General features: G+C 28.3%; 3 protein-coding genes across 11 annotated transcripts; 1 reads left to right on the top strand and 2 right to left on the bottom strand.

Annotated features, from left to right (window-relative positions):
- The first annotated feature begins 477 nt into the window (after positions 1-477).
- LOC145181960 (omega-amidase NIT2-like) lies at positions 478-12,110 on the top strand. 4 transcript variants are annotated; one of them, XM_090074927.1, is made up of 11 exons: positions 478-713; positions 890-1,077; positions 1,775-1,893; positions 2,065-2,274; positions 2,382-2,475; positions 2,925-2,999; positions 3,238-3,316; positions 3,444-3,459; positions 3,635-3,717; positions 4,386-4,441; positions 11,747-12,110. In XM_090074927.1, exons 2-11 carry the CDS (start codon positions 1,065-1,067, stop codon positions 11,833-11,835), a joined length of 834 nt encoding a protein of 277 aa, XP_089931053.1. In that variant the 5' UTR covers positions 478-713; positions 890-1,064; the 3' UTR covers positions 11,836-12,110. The 4 variants fall into 4 exon arrangements, 3 of the variants coding, with proteins under 3 accessions (XP_089931053.1, XP_089931055.1, XP_089931056.1); XM_090074929.1 differs by lacking the exon at positions 1,775-1,893; XR_016448459.1 differs by lacking the exons at positions 3,635-3,717; positions 4,386-4,441; positions 11,747-12,110 and having other exon boundaries at positions 2,382-2,471.
- On the bottom strand, positions 5,970-10,407 carry LOC149876811 (uncharacterized). 3 transcript variants are annotated; one of them, XM_090074909.1, is made up of 6 exons: positions 10,277-10,407; positions 9,753-10,159; positions 7,156-7,404; positions 6,836-7,012; positions 6,366-6,653; positions 5,970-6,293 (listed from the first exon to the last, which is right to left on the bottom strand). In XM_090074909.1, exons 1-6 carry the CDS (start codon positions 10,380-10,382, stop codon positions 5,994-5,996), a joined length of 1,527 nt encoding a protein of 508 aa, XP_089931035.1. In that variant the 5' UTR covers positions 10,383-10,407; the 3' UTR covers positions 5,970-5,993. The 3 variants fall into 3 exon arrangements, with proteins under 3 accessions (XP_089931035.1, XP_089931036.1, XP_089931033.1); XM_090074910.1 differs by lacking the exons at positions 5,970-6,293; positions 6,366-6,653; positions 6,836-7,012 and having other exon boundaries at positions 7,277-7,404; positions 9,071-10,159; XM_090074907.1 differs by lacking the exons at positions 5,970-6,293; positions 6,366-6,653; positions 6,836-7,012; positions 7,156-7,404 and having other exon boundaries at positions 7,525-10,159.
- LOC145181953 (fibronectin-like) lies at positions 11,638-23,508 on the bottom strand. Of its 4 annotated transcripts, XM_090074903.1 has the most exons (13): positions 23,375-23,472; positions 23,083-23,238; positions 21,767-21,834; positions 19,662-19,961; positions 18,063-18,341; positions 17,642-17,932; positions 17,186-17,464; positions 16,737-17,024; positions 15,115-15,414; positions 14,654-14,959; positions 14,200-14,502; positions 13,830-14,108; positions 12,817-13,309 (listed from the first exon to the last, which is right to left on the bottom strand). In XM_090074903.1, exons 3-13 carry the CDS (start codon positions 21,816-21,818, stop codon positions 13,029-13,031), a joined length of 2,958 nt encoding a protein of 985 aa, XP_089931029.1. In that variant the 5' UTR covers positions 21,819-21,834; positions 23,083-23,238; positions 23,375-23,472; the 3' UTR covers positions 12,817-13,028. The 4 variants fall into 4 exon arrangements, with proteins under 4 accessions (XP_089931030.1, XP_089931029.1, XP_089931028.1 ...); XM_090074902.1 differs by lacking the exon at positions 23,083-23,238 and having other exon boundaries at positions 23,375-23,508; XM_090074904.1 differs by lacking the exons at positions 12,817-13,309; positions 13,830-14,108; positions 14,200-14,502; ... (1 more) ...; positions 15,115-15,414; positions 23,083-23,238 and adding an exon at positions 11,638-12,498 and having other exon boundaries at positions 23,375-23,508.

Below are 23,508 nucleotides of genomic sequence, written 5' to 3'. Positions count from 1 at the left end.
TTAAAAGCAAGTCTGAAAAATTTCAAGTTGATACCATACATAGTTTTTGAGATATTCACCGCAACGAAATAACCCTATTTTGGGGTTTTCGGGACCAAATTTCTCAAGCCATTTAATAATCAAAAAATAAAAAATAAAAAATTATAGTTAGAGTGTAAATTTTAATCAAATTATACAAAAATAGTTTCTAAAATATATTTTTTGAAGGATTTTTTTTTATTAGTAGTCTACTTTAAGCGGGTTACTAAAAAGTGGATAACCACTTTAAATTGGGAGTCCGAATTTCTCAAGATTAATTATTTCGTTAAAATATCTGCAGCTGCACTAACTTTTGACAAAATGAAAAAGGTACGGTTGAAAAACAAAGTATTTCACGTAAATAAAATGCTATTACAAACATTAAAGAGATTTACGGAATTAATTAATTAATCAGATAAACGGAACGGTGTTTTGAAATTACGAATTAAAAAAAAAATGCGAACGAATGTTTTGGATTCTAAACGTCAAATCACTTGCCTCGAGGTTGCTTTAAAATAGCCATAGGTCCCCCAAAAGCCTTAACTGTAACTGGAATTGCGCTCCAAATTCTGCAGCAATCTTAACACCAAAATAAAACTTTTTGTTTTGCTTTGAGAGATTACCAGCATAAAGTTCATATTCTAGCCATTATAACGCCTACAAGCATCACTTCAGCTTACTATTTTACAGATAAGGTAAAAGACTTTGATTTAGTAATAAAAAGATTTTACAGTTTGACGAATATTGTTTGAATAAATTCTAAAATAAAATTTAAATATTTTTATATTTTGATACTTAAAAATATGTTTACAACTAAAAATTCTAGCATTTGAATTTTTAAAAATAATTCTCAAGTTGATTCTTATTTCAGTTTTAAATGAATCTGTTAAAAAGTGCTGTCACTAAAGGTGGAAATTATAGATGACATCATAGATATTTGTTTGACTTGCATTTTTGACATGATTGTTTTATCAATATGAGCACATGTGAACTCAACTGAAGAGTGGTAAACCTGGACTAAACAAGTTTATTCAAATAATTGGTTAATGATGTCAAGAGGTGATTATTATTTAAAAGGAAATTTTTTTTTAAATGTTTATTTCGAAAAAATATATATGAATAGCAGAGTTATTAATGATTGAAACCAGTGGGATATACAAATGCAAATTATTACAGTTTGAACTATAGGAAAATATATAAATAAAATATCTAGCAAAAAGATGAAAATTTAATGAAAATAATTTTTTTTTAGTTTCAATATTTTTTTTTTGTTTGTTTTTGTTTTTCATACTAACATTTTAGAGAACAGAAAAAATATATTTACAAAAAATATTTTATACCTTTCTATTATACGTCATAATTGTTTTTTTGTTTTTTGTTTGTTTTGTTTTGTTTTTTTGTTTTTTATTTTTTGTTTTGTTTTTTTTTTTTTTTTATTTTTTGTTTTGTTTTTTTGTTTTTTATTTTTTGTTTTGTTTTTTTTTGTTTTTTTTTTTTTTGTTTTGTTTTTCACTAACAAAGAAATAATATCTTTTATCCCCTCCCTAATTTTCTTATTTTTGCTATTACCACTATGACTGACCACTAAATTTTTTAAAATTTTATTGGTTTGACTGACTTTTTAATAACTACATATCGTCAGATATTCAGACTGTAAGAAGGAGTTTTCCATGGAAAATCATTTTTTTTAAGTTTCACAATATCTTCAACATTTCATTAAAAGTTTTTATGTATGAATTTTTTAAATAAATTTTAGCAATGAAGTTAGCATTAATTCAGATGAATGTAGGAGATGACAAAGCAAAGAATATTGCTCATGCTCGAGAACTCATAAAGCAAGCAGCATCACATAATGCTCAATTAGTTTGTCTTCCAGTAAAACTTATTTATCAATAAAATGATCATTTAACTCATAAGATTTAATGAATAACAGTTGTAAACTAAAATTTGATTGATAATAGCTAACAATGTTTGCATTTAAAAACATAGCTGTAGGGTTTAAAGACAACTGTAATAATCATTTCAATGGAGTCTTTTTTCTTTTAGGAATGTTTCAACTCTTCTTTGGGAGTTCAGTCTTTCTTGCCTTATGCAGAAATGGTTCCTGGAGAAACTAGTCAAATGATGTCTTCGGTTGCCAAAGATCTTTCTATATATTTATGTGGAGGTTCAATACCAGAAAAAGAAGATGGTAAACTGTACAATACATCATTGGTATATGGACCCAGTGGAAATCTTATTGCAAAACATCAAAAAGTAAACTTCTTATCCAAAATAATTGGCTGTTTTTTTTGTAATTAGTTAAGGCTTTATAATTTTTATTTCAATCTTTTATATATACATTAATGCATCTATTTTTATAGGTGCATTTGTTTGATGCTGATATTCCTGGTGGTATCAAATTTAAAGAGACAGAAATTTTTAGTCCTGGAACAAAATTGACAACATTTAATGTTGGTAAATTTAAATGATAACCTTTTTATATCTGAAGAATTATTTGTATGCAATACTAGGTAGTAATTGACAATAAACCTATTCCACTTCTTTTAATTTTTCAAACTGACCACAAGACTGTGTATCCTTTGCAATTTTAATTATTTTTCATATTTTTTTTTAATTCAGAACAAAAAACTTTGATCATCTTGCAATGCAAAAGTTATGCAAAAAACTTTTGCATAGCAGAGTTATTAATAATTGAAACCAGTGGAATATACAAATGCAAATTATTGCAGGACTAACTTTATGAACCCTTTACTTTTTAAATGTCTAAAAGAAACCTCAGCCGAAAGTCATTCTTAAAATATTTAAATTTTAAGAAGTTTAAGTACTTTAAGAATTCAAAGTTTGATTTAAAGAAAAAGAAGTTTTTATCATACTTTGAATCACATTTCAGTTGTTGAATTTAGATTCATTAAAAGTTGGTCTTGGTATTTGTCATGACATTCGATTTCCAGAAATGTCTACAAAATATGCTGAAGAAGGTCTTTTATTTTGTTTATAAAAAATGTTGTTAATTAAATTACCAAATTAGTATTTAACTTATCAAGTGGTTGCTATGTGTATTTTAATGAAATGCTGTTTTGGTTTTCCTAAGAAAATTGACATTTTCTTGTTATTTTTCTTGCCTATTATTGTTATATGAAGCATAAATCTTAAAAGTAAAGTATTTTTTTATATTTCCACACATTTATATTCTACTTCCTATATATCACATTTTAGGGTGCCAACTGCTTCTCTATCCTGCTGCTTTTGAAATGACTACTGGACCTAAATTATTTCAGCTTGTTCAAAGAGCAAGGTCTGATAATACAGTTCCTTATCCTTATTCAAAACTTGATCTGAACATTTTCTTCTTTGAATTTATTGTTTAAGATAAACTCCATGACGAAAAACTGTGTTCACTGTTTATTACTTTTCCCATTTAGAGCTATGGACCACCAGGTAAAAATTTCTAGCATTTTTTTAGAGCTCTAGACAACCAGGTAAAAATTTATGGGGTATTCTTCAGCTCAGACCATCAACCAAAATTATATGAGATTTTTAATTTTTTTGATTTGTTTTTATTGCAATTCTTCAAGTTTTAACAATTTGATTGTTTTAATTATTGGTTATTTAGCTATATGTGGCAGCTTGTTCTCCTGCTCGAGATGAACATGCATCCTATGTATCTTGGGGACACAGTGGTGTTTGCAATCCATGGTGAGTAACTGCAATTGTTGACTTTCACAAGACTTGAATTTTTTGTTGTGACTCACAAATTGTGTCTCTGAAACTTTTAGTGAAGTTTTCAAATATGTTATTTCATAAAAAAAATTTATATAAAAACATATTTGAATGTTTATGGTATTTATGGTACCTTTTTGTCAATTTTTTGAAAAAATTTTTATTTCGTGTTTCATCATCAATAATGAGAGTTTTGATAAGGCATCAATCTGAAATCATTGATGGGATAAACATTCGTTTTTGAACAGTGATTATCATTTGCTCATATAATGTCCTTTTCATATGAGGAATAGAATGAACAAAGTAAAATGTGACTGTCTGGGAGAAAAGATACTGAAAGTACGGGATGGAGTTAAGAGTGCCAATGTTCACTGTAGTCATTGCCATTAATGTAAAAAAAATTCATAATCATATTCCTACAAATTCAGAAGATATAAAATTTACAAATAATGCTATAAAAACATCCATTTATGGTTTTCCATTTTATGATTTGAAACTGAAAGAGGGAAAAAATTGAGTTAAAAACTTTTTTGTTTCCATGAGAACCTTATAGAATGTATAACCAATAGTTATCAACTATACTAAAATTTATCAAACAGTTTATTGAGATGGCTTAAACATCCTGGCATTGTTTTTTTTACCAGGGCTGAAGTTATTGCTGAAGCTGGTCATGAAGAAGAAATCATTTACGCAGAAATAGGTTTGGAAGATTTTATATTTTCATTTATAAATATATAAGTATGTTATTTAGAATTTTACTTTAAAATTTTCAAATTTTTATTCCTGTAACGTAATGCTAGCACATCACTATCCATTAAATACGAGATTTTTAAGTGATTGCAAGACATTTCAGCGTTAAAAACACAAATATATTTGCAATATTTGCGATACACTGTGGACTAGAGTAATAGCCAGGTTGAGTTGCTTCCTAGGTCTGATTTTTCTTTTTCAGTAGTTAGGTAAACATTAGTAGACACCATTTATAACATTTAAAATTTCTGAGGAGTTGGATAAAATTTTACTGGAAGACGAAAACTCAGTTGAAAACACGCGGAATTATTAAATTGCGTATACAATGGTGGAATGTTTACATAAAACGTGTGCTGTTTGTCTTACAGAGTTCGGTAAAAAGTCAACTAAAATTCAAAAGATCACTACTGCAATTGAAACAAAGATAAAAACATTCGTCTGGAACCAGTTTAGTTTAGAAGCTCATTTGGTAGCAGGGAATAACATCAAAACTGCTGTTCTGGAGTTTAAAAAGTCCTATGCAGATTTAATTGAATATGTGCATGACACATTCGAGCGTATTGAGCTCACTGTTACATGGAAAGTTCACATAGCAGTATGTCATATACTTCCTTTTCTTCATTCTACAAACTGCCTAGGAGTTTACTGTGAGCAAACAGGAGAAGCGATTCATCATGAGTTCAAAAAAACGTGAAGTAGATACAAACGAAGAATAAACCATTAAGATTATGCAAAACGGCTAAAATCCGGTGCTGTTGAATTTGCATCAAAAAACATAAAATAGACCAAATAATTATATTTTAAATGTTTATAATTTAAGTATATATTGTAAAGTATACTCTTTTTACCATTCAGACTTATAATATAGCATAAATTAACATAATATAGCATAAATTAACATAAAGTTTTCTTACTTTGTGCTTTAGTTTTTATACACACTAAAAAATTATGATGTTATATTTTAAAAAAATATAACGACAAAGTTGCGCGAACTAACATCATTATAACATCAATATAACGTCATTATAACATCAAAATGATGTTATATTTAAAAAATATAACATCATTTTTCAAGATATAACATCAATATAACGTTATTATAACATCAATATAACGTTATTATAACATCAAAATGATGTTATATCTGAACAATATAACATCATTTTTCAAGATAAATCGTCAATATAACATCAATGTTTATTGTTATATTGATGTTATATCTTGAAAAATGACGTTATAATTTTCAGATATAACATCATTTCAATAAATTTCATCACAATATTTAAATAAATCTGATACACATAGCTGTTATATATAATATAATACAAACACAATATTTAAATAATTCTCTTGACCTATTCATAGAAACTAATCCTATATATATATATATATATATATATATATATATATATATATATATATATATATATATATATATATATATATATATATATATATATATATATATATATATATATATATATATATATATATATATATTATTAGCACTTTAATAAACCATATTTTTTTAAATAGTTGGTTGCTTTATGTGACTTGTAGAGAAAAGTGTCCTTCAAAATAATTTCCTGTAAAACACCTAGTGTTTGCGCATAACTCGATGGATATGTCAGGTCCATAAGATAGTAAACGGCAATGATGCAACAAAACACTTCGCTGGCTGATGAAATCTGTGCTTTCTGTAGCTCACATCCATTTCTGCTACGAATCATAAAATGGGTTTCATTGAATACTACTTGTGGACCTGGTATTGATACTTCCAGCATTTCATCCAGATTATCAGCCTGTTAAACAATTTCATAATTAAAAATTTATATTGCAGAGTAATCTATACAAAAAATAATGTTACTATTTACCTGAATTAAATGGAAAGATTGGAAAGAAGACTTTTTACAGGAAACATCACCTTGAAACTTCACTAAATTCAAAAAAGCTGACCCTTCGGAAAAAACTATATTACAAAACTCTTTAGAATTACGCTCAAAATCTTTAAACATAGGATAAAGCCTACAAAACTCGCTTATAAGAAGAAATGGAGATAATTGCAGTCGAATCGGAATCCTTTTAAATATCTGGGGCTCAAACAAATTTCGATTTAAAATTGCCAAAACTTGAGTCGAAGGCTTATTTTTCTGCAGCTCAATCTGTTAAAGAATATGTATTGTGAATACAAATGTAAATATTAAAATAGTAAAAAAATTATATAAAATATACATTAAATTTAATACTTTATATAAATACAACACCAATGATTAGATTTATTGATAAATCTATTTTATAGTACAAATTTTAATTTTGTACAATTAAAAGCTATTTATATACAAACCTCAACTTCATGAAGTAACTGTTTTTTACTTAAAACAGGTTCAGCTGAATTTACTAACGCCAACAAAGAAGATGATTTTTTGGATTTAGAAAGTTGTCCAAATTTTGGACTTGCCTTGTTTGACTTTGTCCATTGTTGCTGTCTTAATGTATTAGCTATTAAACCTAAAAGCTTATCCTAAAAATAATATCATATCTCAAAATTTTTTTGTTTTATATTGCTACATTATTGGCAACACAAAAATTGTTGCAAACTAATTATTGAAAACATAAACTGTATTATATTATATTTATGAAGTTAAATTAATAAAGTAAACGCACCCAGTCCTCCATACATAATGGAAATCGACTTATCATTGAAGACTTTAGACGTGCAAAAAACTCTCTTCTTACCCATTTATCATTGCTTTGAGGCAGAAAATCCTTGCAATAATCAATTAAGGAGGTTTTTAACTGTTTTTTGATATCGTTGATAGAAATACTTTTTCCATTCAAATACTCTATCACTGAAAAATTAAAATATTCTTCAATGCTACGAATACCAGCTTCAGGAAATGGTACTTTTAAGATCTAAAGAATACAAAATATTTACAATTATAAAATTTTTCTAAATAATAAAACTATCCCTGAACAAATATTATTGATATTAACTCAAAAAGCACATTTTTAATAATTATGACGCAAAAATAATTCTAAAAGAATTATTGTTTCTGAAATCATAATAATGTAATTAATTGTTTATCACCAATAACTATTTCACATAAATTTATAAAGGACATTTCCAGAAAAAAATAATGTTTATATTACAAAAAATTTAAATTGGGTATTGCTGTTGGAAACAAAAGTATTTTATTTGTGTCATCAGAGCATAATTGAAGAACACACCAAGGAAAAAGAAGACTGTCTGCTTCTATATATTTAATACCAGGCGAAATTTCAGCTGTGATGTAAGCAGAATAACTTTTAATAATTAACTTCTGCGCTTTGAAAATACGCTTTTCATTTTCTGTTAAAATTTCAAGAATTTTATAGAATTCTAATTTATTTTCATTTGTGTCAGAAACAATGTCACCTTGCTTATAATGAATTCCATTAATGACTGCACTTGAAATAAAACCATCCTTAAATTTTAATTGATCAACCTCTCCATAAACATCACATCGCCGTTCACCAAAAGAATTAAAAAACAATCCAGTTGTATTTACAATCATTGCTTTGCAAGCTGAATACGGAATGTTTTTAAAATTAAAATGTCTGAAATTTTTTATTACTTGATGTTTACGTTCAAACGCAAGACAGAGATGTCCACGTAACGACCCAAATAGAGATGCTTGTGATGGATAGTGTACAAGAAAATGTAGTTTTGGAATAAAACTGTTTGAATATAATTGAAGGAAACTGCAATGATGTGCTTGAATACAAACCTTTAGGTCCTTAATATAAATATCAGTTACTAATGGAGACATACATAGCTGCACTATTTGTATAAGTTTAACTAAGCATGAAAGGTGAGGATCAGATAAATCCATAAATCTTAATAAATAAAAACACAGCACACGAGAGAGAGTTAATACTTGTCCACTACCAAATTGTCCTCGGATTTTAAGTGAAGGTAAAATAACACCAGGCTTTTCAACACCAGAAGGATATATATATGATTGAAGCCATTGGTTAAGATCAGCTAAGGAAAACTTTTCTGGTATACAGTACAGTAAAAATAATTCTAAATGTAGTGGCACAACCCCTTCCAATAAATCATGCATTGGATCAAAAAGCAACTGCTTGGTGACATCGAAATTCGGAATATCTGATAAAATACTGAAGTTAACAATACCATAGTTTCTTGACCATTTTGTTCTATCAGTTTTACTTAGCCCAGAATTCAACTCATTTAAACGTATGACATGTTCAGGCAAATTTCGAATCAGACACTCTTCATGTGTTGTAAACTCAATCATTTCAGCCCGCGTAGAATTACAGCGCCTACAGCAGCGAACAGTTTTTTGACTAAATCCTTCTTTAAATCCTCCAATTGAATTTGCTGTTAAAGAATCCCCAGAAAAGTATAAAACCTCAGCTGTAACTGTCATTAACTTTCCAGCAATACTTATTTTTACGCCTGTATATAACATTTGTATTGTTTCTTTAAAATCTTTAAGTAAAGAAGAAAAATAAACGAAATTCTTAGTAAGCTTACTAAATGTAAAAACCAATGGGAAAATAGATGATGTTCTACCTCTATACTTTCCAGGAATGTTAAGAATTTGAAAGTACATAACCCAAAGTTTGTGTTTCGAATGGGCTTTACCAATTGGATTTGTAATGCCAATGTCATCTGCATAAATAGCTAATTTAATATGATGATGTGTGTTTGATACCTTTGTAAACTCTTTAATCTCAGGTGATTGTAATAAAAATTCTAGCATCATCATAAATGGAACAACTGATCCTTTACCAACAATCTTTATAGTAGGCATAGAAAATACATGTTTAAAGTATTTTTCACAAGAATATTGCGATGATAATTTTTTACAGGAATCATTTAGTTTTTTTACATCATAAATTGGGTCAGTAAATAGCTCTTTTAAAGTTGAAAATATAACATCTAAAACAGTCTGAGAACATCTGTACTTAGACTGCAAATGTAAAGCTAACATACCAAGATAATCATTATTTAAATCATCAACATTGTCATACACTATTTGATCAACTATTATATAAGGTTCAGTATTATTGTCAACAGTATTATTTTCTTTAGCACAATTAGCAATATGCTTTTGATAACCATATAAACTTTTAAACTTGGAAAAACAATTAATACAAAACACTGCAGCACCATTACCATGTAATTTTAAATGATTTCTCATTAAAGTGTAAGTATTTGAAATAAAAGGACAATTAGCACAATAAAAAGTCACCTTTCTTTTGGTTATTTGAGGTCTATTGCAGTTAGATGAGCCTGCAGCTAACTCTGTACCACTGTCAGTTTCTATAGATATATTTGTTAATGATGTTGTAGAGCAAGCTGAATAATTTTTTAACGATGATTGTAATTGTGATTGATAATTAAGAGAGGGATTGAAGGAGATGTGTTGATCTATATTGACAGCAGAATCAACTTCGTTTCTTTCTGAATTGTTGAATTCTTCTAAATGAGCTAAAAACCCATTTAATGGATAGCTATTTGAAATATCTTTGAAACTGGAAACTTCTACTGTCATTTCCACTGATTGTTCACATATTACTGCAGGAAAAGTTGAAGTGTTTACCGCGCAACCAAGCCATTTTAAATTTGATATGTTTTGAACATTAAAAGTAGAACATACTAAAAAAAACAATATTACTATTATATATACATACATATATAATTTGGGAACTCTGTATATAGTTGTATTATTAATTAATATATTATTCATTTATAAACTATATCAAGTACACTTACTATTTGCCATAAATGCATTTAGATCATTGGATGTGGCAACAACAACTTTTGACTCCCCATTACAAGTAACTTTTACAGCTTTCATATTAAATCTACTCTTTGTCATTTATATATAAAGTTATAAATAATAATTAATATATATATATATATATATTTATATATATATATATATCTATATATATCTATATCTATATCTATATATATCTATATCTATATATATATCTATATCTATATCTATATCTATATCTATATATATATATATATATATATATATATATATATATATATATATATATATATATATATATATATATATATATATATATATATATATATATATATATATATATATATATCTGTGTGTGTGTGTGTGTGTGTATTTTTTCAAAACTTCCAGATCGAGTTAGAGCCCTTTATTTTGATGAAATTTGTTGTTAAATACCTTTTTTTCCGTTTTAAACAATGATCTTTCAGAATCTGCAAAAAGTCTTGAAACGAGGCCTATTGTTAAAACGGCCTCGTTTCAAGATTAAATTAAATAATTTATTCCTGAAAATATAACATCATTTTAACATGTTAAGTATAACGTTAAATATAACATCAAAATACAAATATAATGTTATTTTAATAATATAACATCATAAATCTAAATATAACGTTATATATAACGTTACAATCCAAACTTTAGAATTAAATGATGTTATAATGATGTTATTTTTTTTAGTGTGTAGGATAAGTTATGAGCTGATTTTTGAATTGTTTCAAAAAGTTTTCGAAAATTTCAACACCTCAGAAGTTCTAAATGTTATAACTGGTGTCTACTAATATATACCCAACTTTTAAAAAAGAAAAATCAGACCTGGGGGAACACTCTGGTCTACAGTGAATAAACCTAAAAGCTGAAACTGTTCAAATGTTTATCGACGACAATTATCGATGAACTTTTCTTAACTTTTTTTTTGTATGTTTGGCACTTTTTTTTGTTCTGTTGGGCACTTCAATCTCAGAGTAAATAAAAATTTCTTCTCATCAAAAAAGATAATCTGGCGTTCTCTTTTGAATATAATTAGCGGGGCATGGTAACTACATTGTAACCAACTCAATTGTAAATTGGTAATGCAGTTAAAAATCAACAGTTGTCGTAGAAGATACGGCAAAATGTAGGTTGCGAACCCGAATTACCTTGTTTAACTTTAGTGTAGAGAAATTTTTTAGAAATAAATTTGAAAGTAACAAAAAAAGAATTCCTTTTTTTTTTATTTTTTCATAAAACATTTGCTTATGATGTACATGATGGATTTATTAGACATATTGGATAATTATGACATGAAATAAAGAAACGATTATGAAAAAAATCTATATTTCTGTTGCCTGGCTTTCAGGAGAGCGGGGAGGGCTGGGTGCGCCACTAGTTAGGTTTTGGTGAATTTTTAACAATGTTGAGTTTTAAATTATTTTTCTTCGATCTAGATACTGAATTATCGGAAACCGTACGAAAAGCCATTCCGCTACATGACCAAAAACGACCTGAGTTGTATAAACAGCCGTTGGCATCTTAAAATGTGTAGAGCAAAAAATTACTAAAAAATCAATGATTCAATCAACTTTTTCAAACAATTTCAACAAACAAGTCTTTTCGTTTTATTACAAGCCTTCTTTGACAGTTTAGTAGTCTATCCGAGTTTTTATATCTATTATAATTTTCACGGATATAATGTGCTAATGGATTTCTTCAGTAGACAGCTTATTTTATAGTTGTTATTATTATTTACATAGAAAAGATGGTACGCACTAAAGATAAGGAATTACGGAGTCAAAAAAAATTGTTAGTTCACCTGGGTGCGAAGTTGTTTTTAATTTTAAGCTCAAACAATATAAAGTACTTTACTCTTTTGACTCAGATTTTGGTGTGAACAGAGAATGCAGATGGAATTCAACTTTTTCCAGTTCTCATTTAAAATTTGAAAAATATAGTTGCGTTAGCTAAGTGTACATTAACCTAAATATCTGCTTTGTTATTGCATCGTCAGCAGGCTCAATAAGTTCGTCAAAATTTTCATACGCCCCGTTTTTGGAATAACTTACGCTGACGCTGAATCTCTTAGCACATTTCTTTTGCAAACCGAGTAATGCAAGTGCAACGATGATAGTAAGCACTGCAAAAGCGGCTATTCCGATACCTGTTATAACTTGCGCACTCAAGCCGACAGATGGAATCGTACCTGAAAAAAGTAACACAAATAGAGTTTTTGTAATGGTAAAGTGACAAGTATATTAAAAGCGATCACAAATTGTAAGTGCCAATCACGAATTTGAAACTATACTCGCCCAACCTAATCCGAACCCTAATTTGCAAGGGATATTAACGATTACCTAGAGCAAAAAGCTCTTTAGAAATCCTATAGAATCTCTTTAGATTTTTGGGATTCTATAGGTGTTTTATAAGACTTCTTTAAAATTCATATACAATTCTGAATTTTTTTGTCCATTTTTATAGATTTCAATAGAGTAGTGGAACGGGAGGGTGAAAATGCAGCAAATAAAACTTAACTTTTATATATTTCTATATACCAATTAAAAAGAACACATATTTAGTCGAATGGCTTTCATTAGAGCTATGCTCCTATCAAATAAAGTTACCTTTAAAAATTATGTAACCCTCACTAAGATTAAAAATAAAAAACCGATTTTTTTCTAAATACGAGTGGCGCACGACAAAAAAATTTTCCGACCGACATCGATTTTTCGTGCGCTACACATAGAGTTTGTTTTCGTTTTTTATGACCGCAAACGAAGGATCTTCCATTTCTGCAAGTGTTCTTTCTCCGTTGGTGTAACTTTTTTTTTTGTTTTTTGAAAATTTCACACTGGTATCAAATTGTTTAAACTTTGTTGGTTTGTACTTCCTTTTCCAGAGGTTCACTCCAATAACAAGAGCAATAATGACACCGATAATACCGATTGTTACTCCGACGATGACTCCAGAATTAGCTCGATTGCTGGTTTGACTTACTCTTTTGAAAACCGTCTCACCTGTTGAGAAAGCAAAGCATACATCATGATATCGTGATATCACTATTTAAGAAATAAAAAAAAGTAAATGCACGATGGCATAGATCGTTGGAATCCAAGGTTTAAGGAGGGAGTTTGAGGGGGGAGACGGAGAACCAGGGTTTGAACAAAATATGCAAATTTGTGGAAATCTTCGATGGAAATTTCCAGTTTTATTATCGAAAAAAAAAATCTTTTTTTCTCAAATTTTGCATAAATCCCAATTTCCCTTTATTCGTTATAACGTGAATGACCGATTCACGTTATAACGAATTAAGGGAAATCGTTAAATGACAGTCGTTAAATGAGCCCCCGGCGGCGACTTGGTTATTTAAAGAATTGAAACTAAAAGATTGAGACTTGGCTTTAAAAACGATCAAAATTTTAGATATAAGGACCGAGTTTTACTTAATCTAAAACTTTATCGCATTTTGATTTTTGTTCAAAAATCTTTTTCCGAAACATTAAAAAAAAAAAGCACTTGTTAAATAAACGCATTTACCTTGAGTAACAAACCCCCCCAAAGCTGACCATTCTCCAGCATTATCATTAAATCCGATAGCCCTTACTCTAAACTGATAGTAAGTCTTAGGAACTAAGGATTCAATCACCATTGCACTCGATGATCCTTTCGTTCTTTGAACAATAACAGTGGAAAGATCTGATGTAGAGAGTTCAACTTCAAAGTAAAAGATACCAGCCGAATCCATGACACTCCATTCAAATTTTGCAGAAGCGTCAGCTTCAAAAACTACAACATTTTCAGGTGTAGCGAGCAGCACTAGTAACAAAAAACGAAACACTCCTTAAGCATTAACATAATGCAGCAAATGGAATAAAAAAAAAACTACTATAATGAAACGGTTGCTTACCTTTAGGTGTAAATAATTGTGGAGTTGACCATACTCCTTTAGAATTGGAAAGATTTTGTGACGAAACGACAGCTCTAACAACAGTATAGTAGACTATCCCCTGCTCCAATCCAAAAAATTCATAACTTGTTGTATTGGCGTCAGGTGTTTTAAATGTTGCGGTTTTGGTAACTCTGGGGTAGTTATATAGTAAGGAGATCTCATAATATATGATATCAGGGCGCTCATAGATACCTTCCCACGAGAGCGTAGTCTTGTTCTCATACAATTTAATTTTTGGGTAAAAAACCGCCCGAGGGGGAACTAAAATTGAACAAACTTAAATTTAATTCATATTCAAACTTGCAAATACTTATATATAGCATATAAAATTACCATTTAAAACATATTTACTTCTACAAAAACGTCCTATGTCATAGACCTAATAGTAGTTACGACATATAATTTAACTTACCGTTACCAGTTTTAAATTCATAAACACTGGCAGTTCCATTGACGTCATCCTTTTCAGCAAATATGGACACTTTGTGATGAGCATTGCTGATTAATGCATCAGGGAACTTGAAAGACAAATATCCTTGAGGTACTGCAAACGTAGCATTCACCCAACTGTTTTTAGCTTCAGTGCCTTCTAATCTTATAAAATATTTCACATCAACTTGATTCGATGTCTGTTGGTCGTATCCAGGGGTCCAATGGACTATGGCACTATTTTCATCAATATCCGTGATGTCAATATAGGATGGAGGTCTTCCACCATCTTATAAAATGTAAAAAGCTTCCAAATGATGTAATTGCAAAACATTCATGAAATCAAAATATTCTGTTTAATTTGAAGAGCTTGAGTCGAAAGATTTACTTGCATCCAACACAAAAAATCGAAAAATTCAACGAAAGAAAACCACATCAACTTACATAAAGAAAATGTAGCAACAGTTGACCATTGGCCAACATAGCCATTATCTCCAAACACACCACGCACACGTAAATTGTATGGGTACCCAGAAATCAGATCATTAATTTGCATCTTTTGAATTAGAGAACTATCTAAGGTTGTAGAGAATTCATCTGTGCGATTAATTGGAACTGCTGGGTTTGGATTTCCTTCAATACTGATTTGATATTTGATAGCCCAGGACACTTTGTCACATTGAAAAAGAACACTTGATGGGCTAAGGATACTAACAGAAGGATTACTGGGAGCATTCAGAGCATCTATAAAGTGAATGTTATTTCAGTGCAATAGATTATCTTTTCGGCGGCAGTTTTAGAAAGGATGTTTAAATTTTTCATTGAATTATTCCACTGAAGGGAATAGGACAAGCTTCAAAAACTTGAAGATAGCTTCAGACATGGTCAGAATTAATAAAAAAGGAAATAAATCAATTGTTAAAAAATTCTCTAACTATAAATTAGTATGTAGAAATATATAAAAGAAAGTAGGCCCTCTTAAGGTTAAAGTTAAATACATAAATTTGAAGCCTGAATGCACTTTAATTGTAAAGAGGAATTTTTCCAGTTACTGCTATTTTTGTCATTATTAAATTTTTATTAAAATTAATTATCTGATTGAAAATAACTTATCGTAGATAATATCATCCCAGATGATTATGGATTGAACCAACTTATTAAGATCACTACAACCACATGTTTCAGTTTAAGTAACCTTGGTTTTTTTTAAAAATGTATTGATACAGTGAATAAATTTCTGAAAAAAACCTTATTACTTCAAACTGATGACACTCGTTAAATATATAATTCTGCTAATATGGTGGATATGGATCCAGTTAAAACAAGGAAGCATGGTCATTTTTAGCAATTTGACACTTGTCAGTAATGATATTTATAATTTGAGTATTGCATGTAAAATATGCCATACTCAAATTATAAATATCATTACTGACAAGCGATGATATTTATAATTTGAGTATGGCATATTTTTTTTTTCTTGCCATATTTACTTGATTTTTATTTTTCCCTCTGGAAAAATAAAAATCAAGTAAATATGGCAGGAAAAAAAAACAACAACAAAATAGTTTCCAAAACCAGAAATAAAAGACCAAAAATTGGACCAAGAGCTTTTTGACTGTAATGTTTTGCCCCAACCTACTCTATTGATTTGATTTACTGTTTTCAATATTACTATTTGCCACTAATTCCAATCACTTCTGGTACTGGTATTTGAAAGTGGGCTTTTTTTTGTGGCAAAAACTAATCTCCTTCAGCATAAAATAAATTTTCTGCTTTTTTAAAATAGAGTAAATGTTAATAGGAATTAGAGATTTTAGTTGTATTGCAAATGAAGATGGTTAAAACATAATAATTATATTCAGAATTATATATTGTAAGTAATACTTTAACAGCTCAATAAATATTTGAAGGAATCCTTTCAAAGACTAATGATAACAGTAACAGAATGAAGTCAGTAGAAAATAAACATCGGAAAAAGACTTGTTGACCAAATTGTGAAACTCAAATATTGATAACAAATATCTGCATGCCAAAAAAAAAAGAGAAAAAAAATTAATTGTTATTACCTAGCGGTAACCCGGTACGAAATCCATTTGAAGCTTCTGAGCTTGATACATTGTTCTCATCGATTATTACAACCTTTACTATATATGGATTGTTAGGAGTTAGATTGGTAAAAGTATAGTGCAGCACATTTTGTGTGAAAATTTTTTGAGCAGTTTTCATTTTTAAACCATTGTCAAACAATACAACTGTCAGACTGCTGTAGTTCTGACCTGAGACATCCCATGAAACATTTGCAGATGAATCATTGATGCCAGTTATTGTAACTGAGCTGACAGGTTTAGGGCCAGCTAAACATATTAAATGTCAAATCAACAAAAGGCAAAAAGTAAATTTAAAATAATTTTTTTCACTGCTTCAAATAGAGAACATTTTAAATCAAACTTATAAATTAAAAAAAAATTATAATATGCATTATGAGAAGTATTTTGTACTTATCAAAAATACTTACAAGTCACAAAAATGTTTTCTACTGAAAACTCCCCTAGAACATCATTAAAAATGACTGCTTGAACCATTGTGCTATATTGAGTTCCTGAAGCTAAGTTTGTTAAAACGTATGAGTTAACATCCCCTGCAACTTTTACTGACACTGGTAGCATTTTACTGATGTAATATAAAATAATGTAATTATTAATAGGATATGGTGTCAATGGTGTGCTCCATGTAACTGTAGCACTTTCTGTAGTGACATTGGAAATTACAACAGATGTTGGTGAAGGTGGAATAGCTAAAATTAAAAATGAGTGGTTAAAACAAGTTTGAAAACTATTTACTTACTACTATTTCTTATTACTATCATTTAATATTGTTATTTATTATTATTGCTTATTATTTATCATATAAATTTAAAAACTTTAAAAAACTTTAAAAAACAAAAATTATCAACTTCATTATAAGAAAGTACCTGCACTTAATGTTTTAAAACCAAGCTCTGATGACCAATCACTCATTACATTCGCAACAACAGTTATTGACCGAACACGGCAAATATAATATGTACCCATTTTCAATCCTATAAGTGTATAATGTAGAGATGTGGAAGAAAATGTAGTTAGATTTTCAGGAGACTGTGGATTTGATACTTCTATTTCATAACTACTAATGTCTTGACCATTTTGAGGATCAACCCAATTGAGATCAGCTGTAGTTTCAAGGATATTGTTTAATTGCAAATTGTTTGGAGCAGCTGGACGAGCTATAAAAATACTTATGTTATTTTAAATTAACGCAAACAATTGTTGCCTGTTTTTTTTTTTAATTTATAAAATTATTTCATCAAAATTTCTCATAAGAAATAGTAAATACATTATAAGTAAGTAATCTACCAATATTTGTTCGAAAACCACCACTTAAATATGAGCTTCTTTCATCATTTAAAAGTGCTGACACAAAAACTGTATACGGTGTAGAAGGAGTTAACATTTCCAATAAAAACTCATTGACATCACTGGACACTGTATAATGGTTTGTAACTTGCAAATTCTCAGAATTTTGAACAAATAACTGATAGCTATCAACTTTGGAAACAGATGGTGTCCATGCTAAACTAGCTTTTGTATCCATGATATTTGATATTGATAGAGATGAAGGAGGAGACGGACCCTCTGGAAAATAAAGAATGTTGCATTTTATTTTCGATAGAAAAAAAATTTTAGTAAAAACCACCTAAAAATTAGAGTACATTATTTTTAATAATGCTATCAATATTTTTTAATTTACTGTCAAAACTAAAGAAAGTTCACTCAGTGCAGAGATAAATCCTTGATTGTCTTTGACAAACTTCAAGACTTGGATAAAACAAATTAAAAAACTTCCAGATATCAGAATTGTGCTCAAATGAAACAATAATATAATTTTCAAAGCAATCTGGATGATAAAGGTTTTTATACTAAATTTTAAAACTATAAAATGTATTTTATAAAAACTTTAATGAATTTTTAATGTTGTTGTTGTTTTATTTGTCTTTTAAGTAATAATAAGTATATACATACATATATATATATATATATATATATATATATATATATATATATATATATATATATATATATATATATATATATATATATATATATATATATATATATATATATATATATATATATTACATATATAATTCAATATATAATCTGAGGCAGACATCTTCAATTTAGAATAACTTTCAGTTCAGTAGAATTATAAATTTTCTGAACCTGAAATTTTTTTTTCTTATTTCAAAGATTTCCACAACTCATTTAGTTTGGTTATACATTAGGTTCCAATTCTAAAATTAATCCAAATAAAGCAATTTAAATACTTATTTCATTATTTTTATATAAGTTTTTATTTTTAATTCTATGCTTGGTAGTAAATTTACATGAATACCAACTTTTCTTTTATACACAATTAAAAATCACAATGAAAAAACTTTCTGACTTACTTTTTATTTTTATTAGTTTCAGGTAAATCTGACTTTAAAATTCAAAATGCCTTAGCTGACGAAACTGTTTTTGCTTTTTTGCTTTTCCCTTTTTTTTTTTTTTTTTTTTTTAGCAATAATAATAGCAGCAGTTTATTAACCAAAAATAAATTTGCAACATTTTTTTTAAATTAAACAATACCTAAGTGTAATAAAACTATATAAAACTATATAAAATTATTTGATGCAAAGTATTTTTTTTTTTTGTTTTGTTTTCTTTTTCACATTTAAAACCATATGTATTAACACATAAACATTATTAATATCTTTATATAATAAAATATAAATATTTTTTACGGATATTTTATGACAATACAAATAGTAAAAAAGTTGAATGTAAAAATAATATGAAGGTTACAGGAAGAAAAATTGTATCACTGATATGTAATCTTTTATTTAGGGGGTAAAAAACCAAAAGTTTATTGTTACAGTATACATAAATTTATTAATCTGTAGAAAATCTTACTTGTAACCAAAGTAACAAAAACACTCCATGGACCGTATTCATTAGCTGTCTCATCAATACCACCAATTGGCCTTACTCTGACTTGATATGTGGTTGCAGAAAAAACATTAGTTACATTAAATGAGTCTGCATCAGATGCTGCAGTATTACTTTCACTAGCTGCAGTTTGGGGGTAAATATGATATTCAACTTGGAAGCCATATACTTTGTTAAGGTATTTATCCCACTTTACCACAAAATAATCAACTCCAACCGAATCAATTTGAATATTTTGTACAGGAGGAGGTGGAACAGCATTAACTTAAAAAAATAAATAAATAATTGTAACCATTATTTATTGATTATAAATAATCTACTTAAAGACACTGAGAAAGAATCTCGCTAGTAAGGTGTCGTTACACTCAACTGAATTGTTACAGTGTCAATATTTTATACCCAGTATTAGTAAGTTAACTGGGTCAATTATTAAAAATCATTACTTCTGAGATTGACAAGGTAAAAAAGGGGAAGAGTTCTTTTTGAAAGTTGTTTGTTTGCAGACCGCGAGGTTAAATCACATTTTTGACATTTTTAAAATATCCCTCCCCCCCCCCTGCCTAACTAACTTTTTATGCTGAACCAAGCTTTCAGGGGCGATTTTACGGGGGGGTGTGGGGGGGGTGTGACACCCCCCTAGCAATTGTAAAATCAAACTTAAAGTCGGTATTTTTTTGAAAAAAAGTTATAGTCGGTTAATTTCATGGATTATTTTTCAAAATGATTTTTATATAATTTAAAAACAACAAGTTTTTTGAGTATTTTTCAAATCTGTTTATATACGATAGTCGCGATATAAATACCTTTTACAGTGGCGATATCTTTTTTTAGGATAGGATTTTTGAGTCGGTATTTTTAACATATTTCACCCCCCCTCGTATTTTTCCTAGAATCGCCCCTGCAAGCTTTTAATGAAAAAAATAAAATAAAAATAATCCACTCTAAAAAATTTAACATAAGTAACTAAAGAAATGAAAAAATAATCGCAATCCGTTTTTAAAGATTAAATCACACAAATGTGGCTCTTCCCCTTTGGACGAATTTTCTGTTCTCTACAAGTGTTGGAAATATTCTTAAGTTGAGTCATTGCATCTAATGAAAAAATAAACCCTTTTTTTTTAATTTTAATAATATGAAAAATAAAGAGGTTTATAGTTTTGCATGAGTACCAGAAGCTATATAATAAAATATCAAACTGGATGAGATAAACGTTAAAACAAAGTTGATTTTTTTTTTTTTTTTTTGCCATTAAACGAATTTTTTATGAGGAAAACTTTGTTTAAAATGGAATAAAGGAAAAATGAAAGTAGCTAAAAATTATTAGCAAAGCACATTCCCCGCCTCTCCCCGCCTTAGCCCCAGTTCACCGGTACTACCACTACCAAATGTTTCTTTAGCTGTGATAGTGGATTAGGGATCCAACTAAAGTTTAATATTAACAAATCTGAAGTGTAATTTATCACTTCATGGGTAGAGAATTTTTTTTTTTCAAAATTTACGTTTTATAAATTTATACATATAATAATTGTGTTAATTTCTTATTTTGCCAAATGTTCTGAACTTTTATTTTTTATTCTTTTTGGGTTATTCACGGTTGATCTTTATAAATAGAGAGACCTGGGTCCTTAAATTTTTAAACCAATAAAAAGGGTTAATGAAAATGAAAAAATGAAAAAAAAATAAATAAAAAGTTTCATATTTGAGTGATTAATCCCAGATTAATAGAAAAGCGTCCGAGAAAGAACGTGGCAAACGTAATAAAATATCTAGTAAAGAACAAGAAATATGAAAGTAAGAACGATATAGGATGAAGATAAGATTTAGTTTCCTTCCGTTTTTAGAAAATGTTTACTGAAAAGTTTTTACTCGATAAATTTGCTGTAAACTTGTAGAGAAGCATTTTTTATTTAAAACTTCTTATCAGTATGAGTTGAGTCCTTCAAAGTAAAATTATCATGTAAAAATGGTAATGACGTCATAATATATTTTCAAACAGGAAATGAAACAAAATTGCGAAAAGTTTTATGAAAGAGTTAATAAATGGCCTAACGCTCGAGGATAAAACATACCAACTACAAGTAGTAACCAAGAAAACGCAGTTGCAAAGTTTATTGGCTTCATTCTGTACAACTTCTATCTAAAAACAAAAAAATATGAAAAACTGCAATAACCCTAGCAACAACATTAATAAAAAAACACCAATAATTTTTGTGACTCGCCTATACAAACTTGTAATAGTTACTACCTATCAGAATACCGAAGCGACTGTATTTTTTGATGAAAAAATACCTTAAAAACTTTATTATCTTAAGAGTTTTTTTTTTAACAAGTAAAACTCTAATATGCTGTGTGTTTGTGAAAACATTGAAATAAAAAGCAAGTTGATACTTAGATTTTTATAAATTTTTAAAAAAATTTTTACATAATTTACGTTTTTTATGCATTTTACATGTAAAATATATAAAACATTCGTGAGCAGTGTTTGGCTAAAATTAAATGTTACAAAAAACTCCATCCATGTAATTAATTTGAGAATGAAGATTAATTAGTTAATTATTCAAATTAAGTAAAATTACTTTTATTATAATAAAAGTTCATTTAATCTTAAAAGAAAATCACGCGAGAATTTCCGCACAAGAAATTTAACGTCGAAAACGCTTTTAACTGTTGAACATTTTTCAGCAATTTTTAATTGTAATTTGTAAATTGATTACAAGTAACAGAAAATTCTCCAAGCATCGGCGTTGAGCTTTTCGGCTTTATACGAACTTCTATATCAGTGTTTTAATCGAAGCTTTTGAAGATTGTTAATATATACATATAGAACTTTTTATGCATTTAAAAAAGTAAACGTTTTAGGTGAGGGAGTTTAATATTTTTACGCAAATTTCTTATTCAAAACTTGTTATGAAAATAAATTAAACGGTTTTAATAGAATAGCATTTCCGCGCAATTTCTTGAAGAGTTGAAACAAAATAACATTTTTTTTTTCTTTCGGAAATTTTATAGCTTTGTATGTAATGGAAATTTAATAGCTTTGTTCATAAAATATTTTAAAATCAAATGAGTGATAAGTTTGTCGTTTATTCGTCGTTATTAATTGTTAAAATCAAAAAACCAAATCTCGATGCTTAGAAAATCGATTCGTTATTAACGTGGAAAAGTCGTTATAATTTGTTAATCGAGCTCATTTAGTTCAGAAATTCTTAGAAACATTTTCATTTTCGTCCAATTTAAAAACTTGTATTAACAAGAAATTTGCGTTGAATTCAAAAGAGAATTCACGGATTTACAATGAACCATTACGCATTTACAAGGTGGTGCTATGTTTCGAAGATTTGCTTCGATATCTAAGATGATAGCTTTAAAATGATTTTTAAATTACTGCTTCCTGTTCAGAATTAAACAGCTCAACGTTATGATATTCTTCATAAAGGAAATTTTGGTTTTCCAGAGTGATGTCTAACATTCATTTTAAATGCGATTAACGCTGACATAAACCTCAAAGCTAATCGCAAGCCATTCGTTACTAGTTTCCAATCTTTTAGAAAGGAAGGAGGTTTTAAAATGGTTGACAAAGAGGAGAGAAATTAAAAAAAAGAAAAAAATTAAATCTCTATTTGTAAAATGTAACTGCACCAATTTTTCATAAAAATTATATTGATGTAAAAGCTTACCTTAATATAGAGTATTATTGATGAACTTTGAACAATTCAACTCAATTTGTAAATATTCACTGACTGAAAGGTTATGATACAACATCTATACTAAGAATGAAAAGGAATTCAAACGATATACGCTTAATTGTCTG

Source organism: Hydra viridissima, unplaced genomic scaffold (assembly GCF_058129835.1).
Source record: "Hydra viridissima isolate aposymbiotic clone 2 unplaced genomic scaffold, HvirCarnegie_v1 scaffold_18, whole genome shotgun sequence".
Classification (NCBI taxonomy): Eukaryota; Metazoa; Cnidaria; class Hydrozoa; order Anthoathecata; family Hydridae; genus Hydra; species Hydra viridissima.
The sequence above is the reverse complement of the archived record's forward strand: the minus strand, read 5'-3'. Positions and strand labels throughout refer to the sequence as shown.

What these genes read in the sequence shown, in the direction of transcription:
- LOC145181960 (XM_090074927.1), top strand. An exon ending in CTCAATTAGTTTGTCTTCCA is followed by an intron (nt 1,894 to 2,064) that starts GTAAAACTTATT and finishes TTTTTCTTTTAG; the next exon opens with GAATGTTTCAACTCTTCTTT. An exon ending in TTATTGCAAAACATCAAAAA is followed by an intron (nt 2,275 to 2,381) that starts GTAAACTTCTTA and finishes CTATTTTTATAG; the next exon opens with GTGCATTTGTTTGATGCTGA.
- LOC149876811 (XM_090074907.1), bottom strand. Translation starts at nt 10,382, where the DNA reads ATGACAAAGAGTAGATTTAATATGAAAGCTGTAAAAGTTACTTGTAAT. An exon ending in AAATGCATTTATGGCAAATA is followed by an intron (nt 10,160 to 10,276) that starts GTAAGTGTACTT and finishes TGTTTTTTTTAG; the next exon opens with TATGTTCTACTTTTAATGTT.
- LOC145181953 (XM_090074902.1), bottom strand. Translation starts at nt 21,818, where the DNA reads ATGAAGCCAATAAACTTTGCAACTGCGTTTTCTTGGTTACTACTTGTA. An exon ending in TCGTACCGGGTTACCGCTAG is followed by an intron (nt 15,415 to 16,736) that starts GTAATAACAATT and finishes TTCACTTTATAG; the next exon opens with ATGCTCTGAATGCTCCCAGT. An exon ending in GGGGGGGTTTGTTACTCAAG is followed by an intron (nt 13,310 to 13,829) that starts GTAAATGCGTTT and finishes CTTTCTCAACAG; the next exon opens with GTGAGACGGTTTTCAAAAGA.